The sequence below is a fragment of the Lycorma delicatula genome, chromosome 4 (assembly GCF_047948215.1).
Source record: "Lycorma delicatula isolate Av1 chromosome 4, ASM4794821v1, whole genome shotgun sequence".
Lineage (NCBI taxonomy): Eukaryota > Metazoa > Arthropoda > Insecta > Hemiptera > Fulgoridae > Lycorma > Lycorma delicatula.
Window position 1 is genome coordinate 109382890 of NC_134458.1, and position 13985 is coordinate 109396874.

Consider the following 13985-nt stretch of genomic DNA (forward strand, 5'->3'; position numbering starts at 1 on the left):
AATATTAATAACTGTGCTACATATAGTTTGATTTATTAATTTTGTAATGTTTTAACACCTTATTAATGTACTTAAAGATTGTTCTAATACATACAGGGTATAGGCTTACCATATTTTTATATGTGTAACCCAGGACATATTTTTGAAATTACTTAAATGTCTTAACAGTTTACTGAAACATTAAACTTTATTTATTCATTTGTATTTTTCACTAGACATGACTTTTTTCTGAAATAGTTTGTTTTAATTACATCATAAAATTCACAACAAGAAAGTTCTGAATTAATTTTAACATTTAGCAGGTGTTTTACAGTAGATACTGAAAGTCTACCCCTTTCTCCAGACCAAATGTTCCCCGTAATTGAAAAAAAACTCTCTCAACTGGAGCATATATCCCAGGCAAAGACATCGCAAAATTAAGCATTTTAGAAATATTGTAATATGAAATGATTTTTTGAAACAGCTTAAAAATTGCTTTCCATTTTTCTTCAATTTTTTTTTCAGAACTTGAACCACAACCTACACTTTGGTTTTGAATTACGTAGTTCAACAATCTACATTTATCAAATAGGTCTCAGGATTTATGGAATCTTTTATAATTTCATTAACAACTTGTGCACTCTCTTCTAAATCAGACCAGGCAATTTCAGTTCGTAAATTTATCCACTGAAACTTACTAATTTTATTAAAACTGGTTCTCCACAACTCTAAGTATTGGATAATAGAATTATAAAAATTGTCTACGCTTGAGAAGTAGTTTTGTTCCTGAACATCATTATTTTCTTTTAAGAGTGCATAGCAATTCTTTCGCAGAAGATTTTATAAATTTGTGGGTTTTTCTTTCCTGAAGTTGACAAATTAATTCAGAATACGTCTGAAATGCTTCTGTTGCTGTGATAGAATTAGCTTCCAATTTCAGAACTGCATTATTAAAAAGCTGTAGAGTATCATATAAAAATTTCAAAAACAGTTCACCTTCTGGATTTAAAAAAAAAATCAAATAATAATTTTTGGCATTTGTCACAAGATAAGAAGTGTGATTTTAGGCCATCAAAAATGCAAAGGATTCTTTCTATTGCAGGTAACAAACTAAAGAACCTTGTGCTGCTATGAGATAATACTTTTTGGTAATCTGTTTCCACAAATTCAAAGTTTTGTTACTCTTACTGTATATATGTGAAAATATTTATAAATTTTTATAATAATAACTATGTCCAGGGTTAGAGAATCACATGCTGTTTGTACTGAATTGTGTACAATGTGAGCTAAACAACCAATTCCTAAATACGTCTATCTAAGTCACTTTGAATATTTCTGAATACATTTTCATTCCTTTCTCTTCTCACTACCAAAATTACTGTTAGTGTTATCAGCAGTATAACAAACCAACTTTTCTGCAAGTTTGTATTTTTTCACGTACTGCAAAAGATACAGAGTCAAAATTTGAGCAGTTTCACCTGACACTTAATCAAAATTTAAAAGTTTAACTTAAATTCTCTCCTCCAGACTGAAATATTTTACAACAATCGCAACAAGTTTTACTTCACTTCTGTTTGAGCGATCCATTGTTACTGTTACATAATTAATGTATTCCAAAGAACGCAACACATTATCAAATATAAATAGTGAAATTGCCTTTGTTTTGGTTCTGCAGATGGAAATTTTGTGTCATTTAACTTTTTAACCAGTTTCGATATGCAGTCAGATGTTTTGAATCCAAGTTCGTGTCTAGCAGTGTGGTATGAAAATGTAGCTTCTTTATCAGTACACACCAGATCACTGTTATTGTTATTCCCATTTTTGGGTTTAAAAAAATCTTGTATGTTTGCTGAAGCAGTAGCATTAATAGCACTCCTACATTTAGCTGTTTTCACATGGTCTTCAGTATCACATTTTCCCCTTTATGTGCAACAGAAAATTCTCCAGTACATACTGTGCAATAAACACGTTAATTATTACAATCATTACACATTTTCTTCTGTTACAGGTTAACATTAAACATACATTTTCTTTTGCCCATGCTAAACGATGAGCCAAAACACGAATAGAGATAAAATTATCAAAAACGTGTAGGTGAGTTACTTCATGCATGAAAGCAACATAAACACATTACCCCTGCTGTGTTGCCAAATGACTAAAGTAAAAAGTTGTGGCGTGACCAGTAGTCACGCTTCTATCAAAGTAGATGTTAGCGCTTGCTCCAAGATCGGCTGAAAGATGCTTGGTCGTAAGAGAATGTTTAAAAACGTGATGTCGAACATATAGGTCTAAAATTTAAAAAAATCCTCGCCAGTCAAAAAATTCTCAAACTCCGGACATTTTTGCAACCCTGGATATTACCCCAGACACCACTAAAAAACTAGTACTGTCTGGACTAATCCCGGACGTATGGTAAGCCTAGGTATTGGCCTATTGTTATTATGAAATAATTAGCAATTTATTATCTGCTCAAGGTTATAAAAATAACCTTTCATAATAGTGTATATCAATTGAATTTACATAGCAAAGTTATTTATTCCAATTACTATTTTAGTTAAGTGATTTAAACATAGTTTGATTCAGAGTATTAAATATAGCAAAATATTAGTATATACTATTATACAAATATAATAAAAGCAATTGTACCATTTTTAAAAACTATCTCTCTCTAGCATGCTAATATACTGTAGCTTAACAGTAGTGCTCTTATCTAGATAAACACCACTATGGTTTGTTATACTATACTGAAGGAGATTTCTAACTTTTTGTAATGACCATTAATAACAGTGCTACTGATCACCCCAAAGAAGAAAACTCATAATTACATCCAAAATTTTCTCTAACAACACTCACCAATATCACCTGTTGTAAATTTGACAGCAGCCTGTTTTTATAAGACTTTTTTAAAATATTGATTATAAATGGTGTTGTAAATTCGTTTATAGAAGAATTCGTTTTATAAGATCAATAAAACTTTAAATAATTTTTATTTATTAAAAATTAATGATTATAAAGTCCTTTTTGCTAACAGAATCTAAAAGGATTTGATGGACCATTTTCAAGTATGTAAAATTTTTCTGACACTGTTCTTTATATGAGTATGGGATTTAAAGGACAGCTTCCACAAAATTAAAAATAATCACATTATTTACCAGAAAAACTCTAATCCTAGGTGCAAATTAACCAAATTATACTAAGATCAATTGCTACTATTTTCATTTGATAAAATACAACTGCTATTTTTGAAAATTACAAAAAAAAATTAAGTTTGATAAAATATTATTATACCTATTATTATATTGAGTACTAAATTTTTAAAAATATTTTAATCTTGTACAGATCAATTTTCACTAAATATTTAAAAGAAAAATTCCATTTTTCTTTTAATATAAAGCATCTTGCTTTTTGATTTTAGAAATATCCTTTTTTATTATTTTTTTTTGTTAATTGAAAATTACATATACAATTTTATTTAACCTTGACGCAGCTAGCAGAAAAAGCCTTGAGTGCTAGTGGCAAGTTCAAATCATAATAACAGGAAGATTATTAAAAAAACCTAATTAAAAATACAAAGTGTAACTAAATGAAAATATATGATTTTTTGTAGCATGATACATAAAAACAAAAAACACAAAAAATTTAAATTGAAAAATTGAGTTAAATAAAATAGACTTAAAAGAAAAAATACATAGAACAAGAATGTAAAACTATTTAAATTTACATTGAAATCAATAAAATAAAATAAAATGAGAAAAAGTAATGATTTCATAATGTAGAAATAAAAAGGAATACATTTTAAGATAATATATGATAAGGCAACAAGAAATATTCATAAGATAAGACAACTGAATACTATTATGAATTTATACATTCTTAGCATTCACTTAAACATTCACAGTTTTATGTATGTAGATTTTTAATGTTAAGTAGTATACTAATTTATTTATTTTTTATTAGTGTGGATTATTTTTGTATTTTAATTTGGAAATTTAAAATATATATTGTGTTTCATCCTTTCATCTATTTCCTTGATTAGATTACTTTTTATTATTTGGACATTAAAATGATTGGGGACTTGAAGTAGTAATATGAAATTGACATTTACAAAGAGTTAATTTTGAAAAGAATGTGGTATAAGTATTTGTTATTGCTGAACTAGTATTGTGTTGTATGGTGTATTTTTAAATTCAAAATCATTTATGTATTTATTTATCTGTAGTATTATTTTCTTCATCTATATTTGCCTCAAAGAGTAGGTACTTTTAATTCAAATAAGTTTGTACCAGGATATAACCTTGATCTACCAAGAGCTGCTCTAACTAAATATTTCTGAAAAATAAATATTTTATTAAGATTGGTATCATTTTTTTTTTATGTTCCTCCCCATATCTCAATTCCATATTGAAAAAGTGAATGTGTATATGCAAATATAATTCTTATTATTTAAAAATCTTGTAATTTTGTTTCTTTTGTAAAAAGTATATATAAGGTATTTTAGTCTTGATGTAAAATACTGTGTATGGACATTCTTTTCATATGATCGTCTAATATTATTCTGAGATATTTTATTGACTTGACTTCATTTATCAGCTGATGAGTTATTGTTCATCAATTTGCTATTATTTACTGAACATATATCTAGTTTTAGTTGAAATTCACAAAGGAGTTTGCCAGTTTCAGTAAGCAAGAATGACATATACTTTGTCTTATTTAGGTTGAGCGTAAGAATATGGCTGTTGTTAACCATAAGTAATCAACAGGTAGCACTCTTATATACTGCATCACACATCTTGCCCAAAAAAACCAAAGCTGTGTCATCAGAAAAAGATAATATGGTACTGTTAGGTAGGTTCAGTTTTAAAAGATTGTTGACATATATAAGAAAAAGTATTGCTGAGAGAACAATACCTTGTGGTATTCTGAAGTTTGTGGATTTTTTGTTATCACTGACATTATTTAAAGTCAGAATTCTGAATTATCCTTAAGGTAGTTTTCAAACATTTCTTTTACTGGTCTTCATATACCACAGTTCAGTTTATGCATTCAAATTTTGTGAGGAATTGTGTCAAATGCCTTAGCTAAATTGAGAAATATTGCTATAGTCTTATTGCTTTTATTAAAACTGTTATTAATTATTCTAGATAAATGTAAAATCATATCTTTAGTTGATTTTCCAGATTGTAAGTTGTACTGATTTTTTTTGTGTAAAATTATTTTTATCAAGAATCTTTATTAGAGAATTATTTTGGAAAAGTTACTTAACAGACTTATCGGTCTGTAATTTGCCTGATTGTTTTATCCCCTGATTTATGTATTGCGATTATTTTGGCTGTTTTAAATTTAGTAGGGAAATTTTTTTTTCTTCATTCATTTAACTAGTTTGATGCAGCTCTCCAAGATTCCCTATCTAGTGCCAGTCGTTTCATTATGGTGTACTCCCTACATCCTACATCCCTAACAATTTATTTGACATATTCCAAATATTGCCTGCCTGTACAATTTTTCCCATCTACCTGTCCTTCCAATTTCAAAGGAACTATTCCAGGATGCCTTAAGATGTGGCCTATAAGTCTGTCTCTTCTTTTAAATATATTTTTCCAAATGCTTCTTTCTTCACAAAACTTCTTCATTTGTCACTTTATCCACCTATCTGATTTTTAACATTCTCCTATAGCACCACATTTCAAAAGCTTCGAATCTTTCCTTCTCAGGCACTCCAATCATCCAAGTTTCATTTCCATGTAAACCAATGCCCCAACACATACATTCAGAAATGTTTTCCTGATGTTTAAATTAATTTTTGATGTAAGTAAATTATATTTCTGTCTGAAAGCTCATTTCACCTGTGCTATTCAGCATTTTATATCACTCCTGCTTAGTCCATCTTTAGTATTTCTACTTCTCAAATTTTGAAAAAATTTGAAGAATACTGTAATTCTTCTACCTCAATAGTCTTTACTCATTCTAGTTTTATATTCAGTGGTCCATCTACTTCAGTTCTACTACACTTCCTTACTTTCATTTTGTTCTTGTTTATTTTCATGTGGTAGTTTTTGTGTAGGACTTCATCCATGCCATTCATTGTTTCTTATAAAACTTTTTTACTCTCGGCTAGAATTACTATATCATCAGCAGCTCATCTTTATCTTTTTACCTTGCACTGTTACTCCAGATCTAAACTGTTCTTTAACATCATTTACTGCTAGTTCTATGTAAAGATTAAAAAGTACGGGGATAGGGAACATTCTTGTCTGGCTCCCTTTTTTATTACTGCTTTTTTCTTATCCTCTTTGATTATTAGTGCTGCAGTTTGGTTCCTGCAAATGTTAGTAATTGTTGTTATAGCTCTATACTTGAACCCTAAATTGTTAAAAATGTGGAACAATTTATTCCAGTCTAAGTTATCAAATGCCTTTTTTAGGTCTATAAATGCTGTGTATGTTGGTTTTTCTTTAATCTTCCTTCTACTATTAATCTGAGCACTAAAATTGCTTATCTTGTCCCTATACCTTTCCTGAAACCAAATTGGTCTTCTAACAATTCTTCCACTCTCCTCTCAATTCTTCTGTACAGAATTCTATTTTAAATTTTTGACGTGTGAGTATTTAAGCTAATTGTTCTGTATTCTTTACATTTATCTGCTCTTGCTTTCTTTGGTATCATGACAATAATATTCTTTTTGAAGTCTGATGGAACTTCCCCTTTTTCATAAACATTACACATGTTTGTGTAATCTTATCACTTCCTCACCTGCAGTGCACTGCACAGTAATTGTGTAAGTATCCTGTCTATCAGATGAGTCTTTGTCCCATTCAAATCCTTTAATGCTCTATTAAATTCAGATCTCATTATTGTGTCTCCCTTTTCATCCCCTTCGAATTCCCTTTCTTCCTCTATAACACCAGTTTCTAATTCATTTCTTCTGTATAACTCTATATTCCACCCACTTATCAACCTTTTCTTTCATATTATAAATCTGTGTACCATCTTTATTTAACACATTATTAGATTTTAACCCTCTTTTAATTTAACTTACCAACCTTTTGTAGTCTTCTAGTTTACCTCCGGAATATTTTACCAAGGAAGGTGTTTCCATCTTTGTACATGAAAATGCAGAGAGCTTTTCTTAGAGAAAAAGCAGCTGTAGTTTTTCATTACTTTCAGCTACATGGTACTTGGAGGATTAAGTGATGTTGATGTGGCCGTTAAGTCCTCCTGTTCTACACCCCTTAACAACTACTGAAAGAGCTGCTGCCCTCTTTCAGGAATCGTCCTAAGTGTGGCTGTGTGATACCTCTCCGATATGATTGCACCTTCAATCCAGCTACTCTGTATCACTAAGCACTCAAGCCCCCTCACCATCGGCAAGGTCTCATAATTTATAGATAGGGAGTAGGGAAATATCCTTTAATAAAACACCTATTTTATTAATCACCTATCTGTTCAAGTGGTTTTACTATGTAGTTACTTATTTTTTTTAAGCAAGAAGCATTAAAGCTGTCAATTCCAGGTGATGAGTTATTTTAATTTTTTATTACATTTAATATTACTTGAAGAAATTTCATTTTTATGTATTGTGAACTTTTAGCTACAATAACTCGATAAAGAATTTTCAAAATTAGTCTAAAAGGATTTGTGAAATAAGTGGTATACATGTACACACTAACACCTATTACCCAAGTAGGTATATTACACGCTTTGGGTACATACACACATTATCTAAGAAATGCTCTGGAACACATATTACTTTTTTTGTAAATCTAAGGTTTATTATTTAGCATTTTTAAAACAGATATTTATAAGCATTAATCAAATGATTAAATTTAAACAAAAGATGAAAATATTGCTTAACATAAAATGTAATAATGAATATGCTTTATTGTACTTAAAAAATTGAAATTAATAAGTTTTTGTGACATAAGTTTTTGTGTCTTAAGATTGCACCTGTATCAATGTTAAAATGTTATGCTTTGTAAAACATGCATATTGTATACTAGTGCTACATGTTGAATAATCTATGTAGTTGTTTTATTGTTTTCACTTAATATTCATGAATGTGTTTGTTCTATTTGAAATTTAAATTGCGTAAAATAAATTAATGAATGTATTAATTAATTATTTTTATATTATAATATTGTTATATTACAATCAGAATTATTCTTATTCAAAAGTTTCATTGTAACTGAAAATTATAGTACTATTATTAAAACTTTAGGAAATGTGGAATTAACAGTAATATTTCTATGTTACTGATAGCAGTGCATTGAATGGTTGTTAGAAGAAATACTATTTTGTCTTAAACTGTAGGTTGACACAGCTGTCAAAATATGCATAAGCAAACTTCATATGCAGTTAAATGTTACAACTTTTTTGACATGCAATAGTACAACAACATAATTTCGATTTGTAGTAGTTGTTGGAAATCGTCCCCATCAACATTCAGACTTATCTGCATGTGTTTCTTCTTGTTCTCGAAGACCCTCACAAATTTTTCATGTGGAATGTTCTTGATGAAATTACAAATAGCAGTTTCAAGTTTTTGAAGGCTGTGGGGTTTCCTTGATAAACATGAGTTTTTGCATAACCCTAGAAGTAAAAATTTGGTAGGCTTAAGTTCGAAGAATGAGGTGGTCACAAGCCCTTAGAAATGATTTGATTTCCCAAAACCTTTCGTAGAAACTTCATGGACTAGGTGGGTGTATGTGTACTTATGCTGTCTTGTTAAATCCCAACATTATTAATTTCATCCTTGCCTAGCTCTCCCATGGAAACTTGTTTAGAAATTAGTTCTTTTTTTAAATTAGATTTTAACAAACAAGTCTAGAGTTCAAATTTCTGTTAATTTGAAATTTTTGGACTCTGTTTGGTAAAGATTTGACCTTGATAAGATTTTTAAAGAAAGCTTGTATAAAATCTGATTTTTTATTAATTACATAGGTTATGAACATATATGTAAGAAGATCAGTTGAATTTTGAAAAATCAGTATTCATCAGTTTCTCTAAAATGTAACTAATCAGAAAATTAATGGACTATTTTTTATTGGCTATAGATGACTGACTAGTTCTCTGGCTTATATATAAAGAAAAAACCTAGAACGAAATTGATATTTATAAAAAATAATTTGTTCATATCAATTTTTATCACATTTTATTATATTATTTTTTAACATAATTACTTATTGCTAGTTGTTTAAAACAATTGAAAATGAATGTAATGTTTTTATAAAATGAGTTAAGTCAACTTTCAAAAACTTCTGTTTGATCCAGTACCCTCCAAATGAAAGCAAATATGTTATCCCTCTGTTACAGAGATCAGAGTGAGTAAAACCAGTTTTTTATCATATTTGCTTTTCAAATAATTGATGGATGAAACCTTTGCTTGTTGAAGATCCATAAAAACAAAAAGAAAATGAAAACTTTTTTTTTGATTTTTCACAAAATTTATTTTGAATATGACAGTTGTTTCCTCGACAGTACCTTCCTCAGATGTTATGTACAAAACACCAACTTTGATATTGGTCACTCCAGTTATGTATTTGAACAATTTAATTCAGGGGAAAGAAGTTTCAAGTTTTTTTGTCAGTTATCATTTTACTTGATAACTTCAGACTGGATCATTAGATTTTTATTTGATTTTTTATGATGACTTCTGAATATGGGTTATTCATGTCATTTAATTGTAATTGCAATTAATTAAAAAAAAGGGTATGAAAATACCATCATTATGAGTCCTGTATCTCAAAATTTTACTCAAAGAATAAAATAATTTTTTACTGGAAGGTACTGTGTATCTGTAATTTTTTAAATAAATTTTGTGAAAATAAAAAAAAATATTTTGTTTTCATTTTCTTTTTGTTTTTATTATTACTTTTTCCTACTGTTTTAAAACAGTTCTACTTGTTGACAGCTCTGATTACTGATATCCAATCAGTAACAATCATATTCAGTCAATATTATTAATATTGTAATGATATTATACTACACGTCAAAATTTACTATGATTAAATATATGTTTTTCTTTAAATTTAAAAAGAAAAATTGTTATTTTTTATTAATAATTATTGTGTGTGACTATTACAGTTCAGCATTTTGATGGGTGGTATATTTGTTTTGGAATTAGTCGCCGGTATCACTGGTTATATATTATCTGACGATACTACAGAAGTGTTGACAGCAAAATTAAATTCCAGCATGTTACAATATAATCATAGTCTTGAGTTGACTGAAGTATGGGACCAACTTCAGGAACGTGTAAGTAGAAAAAACATTGTTTTTATATTAATCTAATAAACATTATATGCTAGATCTATTTTATTTTTATTGTTCGTTGTTAAGTTATTCATTATTATTAAATTACTGCTTCTATATTTACTCCCCTCATTAATACAGTTATAGAGTATACTATAAAAGAGAAAGCATGATAAGGTAATTAGATCAGATTATTGTATGTTTGGGTTTTTGCAGATCTTGACATTTTATGTATGCATTCAATAAAAAAAAAAACAATTTTACCATGGAAAAATTCCAGAAGGATATGTACATAGGTAATAGGTATGTGTATATGTTGGCCTGTTTTTTGCTTTATATCTGGAGACTGGATGGACCGATTTGGATAAAACTTGGTTTATTGATTTTTTTTTAAGTGGGGAATTTATGCCTTTAATTTTGGTCAGAATTGATTAAGAGGAATAGGAGATACAGATCTTGTATGTCCCATATCTCAAAATTTTACTCAAACAGTAGGTCAATTTTTTCACATAATTTAATATCCTTTAGGTAGCTAAGATATTTTTTGATGGTGTTTGGTCTTGTCTTAAGTTTAGGTTTTAAGTTTTTTTGTCAGTTATCATTTTGCTTGATATTTTCAGTCAGGATCTATGGATTTTTATGGAATTTTGTACAATGACTTCTGAATATGGGTGATTTATGTCATTTAATTTTAGTTACAATTAATCAAAAAGAGGGTAGGGAAATACAGTCACTATAAGTCCTGTATCTTAAAATTTTACTCAGATTAATTTTTTAAATAAAAACTAATTTTCCCAGCCTTGTGCAGAAAAGTTATGCAGATCTTTGCCAGGTTTTTAAATTTATTTTATTATTAAGTTTTTTAAAGTGAAAACTTTGCATAGGTCTGGTTAATATAGTTGTAATTTACTTTTATTTTGTTTCTTCCTGTGGTATAACCCATATTAATTGAATTTATTTATGCTTATCCAGACCAATTTTTGTCTTTTTTCTCAATTTTATTTAGTAATCCTACATTATTACTTTATTTATTTTCTTTTCTTAAAATTACATACTATGCCAAATGTTGTAATATAGTTTATTTTTTCTTATATCTTGTTTTTATGGGAATATTATTTCTAACAGATCATATGGAGAAATATTTAAATCAGCTTACTTTCAGTTAACATGTTTGTAATTGTAAAATTTTCAAAAATACTTTCAACTGTTCACAATGAAAAACTTACATTCATCACATTTTGTATAATTTCTATTAATAACTTATTTACTCTCAAATTTTTTTCTGAAAGTCTTGCATAAATTCCTCTTTTCTTTTAAGAAAGACTGATAAAAATATTTTTCTTTTTGCTAAATCACTGTAATTATATCATTACTGCAATATTTTCTTTAATACAATAAAAATTTACTGTTATGTAAAATGAAAGTAAGCATAAAAATTAAAATGAAAAAATTAATAATTAAAGTGAATGTAAGTATAAATAAAGGAAGGTTATTTGTTTGTTACAATGAATTCAAATTACAATCTAATTTACTTTGACTATACTTAATAAACCTGTTGATTATTTTGTAAAATCAACTTTTTGAAAGCAAATTCCTGTTTAACTAATCTTTTGTTATTTGTTACATAGATACAGCCAAATGCTTTTTCCAATTTTTGTGACATTTTTAAGTAAACACCCTTGTTATTTGACAGAATGCCATATGGGTAACAATTTTTCATAAAATTTTCCATTTCAAAATGGTAGCTGCTATCTTTATTAATCATGTGTGATTGAGGGAATGTTTCCATTATCCAAAGTCTGCTGCTGTCGCAAATAGAATGTGTGGATTCCTCTCTACTACTGACATGACCTGCTTCTGACATTCCACATAATTTCCAATCTACCTCACAGCAAATAAGTGATAGATGCTTCTCTTTCATGTTTTACATCATCTTTAATCCTAAAATCTATCTAAAATTATTCTCCTACTATTATACAACATGAGCAATGTTTATTGTTCACAGAATTAAAAGTTACAACTTATTAAATCATCTATTCAGCAGTTTATTGCATGCTCCAGTATGCTTACCCAGTTGTAAAATGTGTTCTTCAGTTTACTAATTAGCTGTACTCACTGGTACTATATTATATTAAATAAGTAAATCATGATTAAAAATTTAATTTTAAAAAATCCTGAATTTTCTGTATTCTTATTTTAACATGTACAATTAAATTAAATACTGCAAATAGTGCCGTAACCAGTAATTTCACTTAATGCCTTCCAAATTGTTATCTTATTTTGATATTAATTATTTATTATCTTCACCACTATTTTGTCTATTTAATATTTTCATTTATTAAGAATTTTTTCCGCCTCGGTTTTTTTTTTTTAATTACGAGTAATTGAACATTTTGTAACACTGCTCTGTTCAGCGATTTATCATGTTTTCCCATGATTCACCAATAGCAAATGCTGAAACGGAATTTTTTATTTCTAGAATATTGTATCTATCCATTCCAATCATATACCACTAATAATGTGCTATGTATTGATCAGGTTTAAAATATCTTTTATTTACTAGAAATGGACCAAAAGATGAGAGAAATTAGAAGTACAATTATTGAAAAGAAAATATCAGATCCAAGACCTGCCAAAATTTCTTAGTATTATGATCCTGGAGAGATAAAATAATTGAGCTCTAACAGATATGATGGCTTTTTTTAATTTTCTGCTATTACTATTACATATAGAGGCAAAACTTGGGATAACAAATTATCATTCAAAATTATTTTATTTTGTTCTGATTTTATTTATTTATTAATCTTTGTATATTTTGAAAAAAATTGTGTAAGATAAGTTGAATAAAATGAAGGAGAGTTAGAAAAATTTGGATTTTATTTAAAAACGTTACAGTAGATGAAAGTGTATTATACATACCAGTTTATAATAAATTTTCAAAATAAGCCAAGCCTGCCATTTTCAACACATTTCTTGGCACACTTCTGTACTACTTTGGTAGCTCTTTTTAGTTCTTCAGGGCTGTCCTTAAATCGCTCAGTTGAATCCCTCATAAGAATGTATTTTTGTTTTGTATTCAACATTTTTCATCCATCCCCAGACACAAAAATCTAAAAGTGTTAGATCAGGTGTTCTTGGTGGCCAAGAATGTAGATTTCTACAATCGATCCATTTCACAGAGAAAATATGATTTAAGTGAGTGGAAACAGCAAAAGAGAAGTGGGGAGGCACACTATCGTGCTGGAAGTATAATTTGCATCTCAGCGCTAGAGGAACGTCTTCAAGCTGCTGCGGCAATTCTTGAGAAAGTACAAGTAGACCTCAGCATTTAAGAAGCAAGATAATATGAACATACCAAACAGTTGATTGTGAAGAAGTCCATACCATACATTGATGCTAAATAGATGTTGAAAATTGCCTTTCACTGTCTCATGAGGATATTTTTTTTTTTTGTGTATAAAAGTATACAGTTTTTTTTTTTTTAAATAAAAGTAGGAAATAATTTTGGATATGAGGACCTTCAATCTGTACTTAAAAAGCAGGAAGCAAAAATATGTAAAGATACAAATTATTATTTTTCAGAAGGAAAAACAATTTTACAACAAATATCATACATTATTTTTACAGCTGATTTTTAAAATCATTAGATGTACTACTGTTCAGTACATCAAGAACGTTGTAAGAACATACATCAAGTTGTAAGAAAGTTAAATTCGTTGCATTTTTGAATTTATTACATAGTTTGTTATAATTCAAAA

The 13985-nt window shown here is 28.3% G+C and overlaps 1 protein-coding gene across 1 annotated transcript in view; it reads left to right on the top strand.

The window, feature by feature from the left end:
* LOC142323738 (CD63 antigen-like) overlaps window positions 1-13985 on the top strand; it is a 53722-nt gene that overhangs the window by 24040 nt on the left and 15697 nt on the right. Inside the window, exon 3 of the mRNA XM_075363900.1 lies at window positions 10060-10230. Within this exon, the coding sequence (XP_075220015.1) occupies window positions 10060-10230 (171 nt within the window). The remainder of the gene's footprint in view (window positions 1-10059; window positions 10231-13985) is intronic.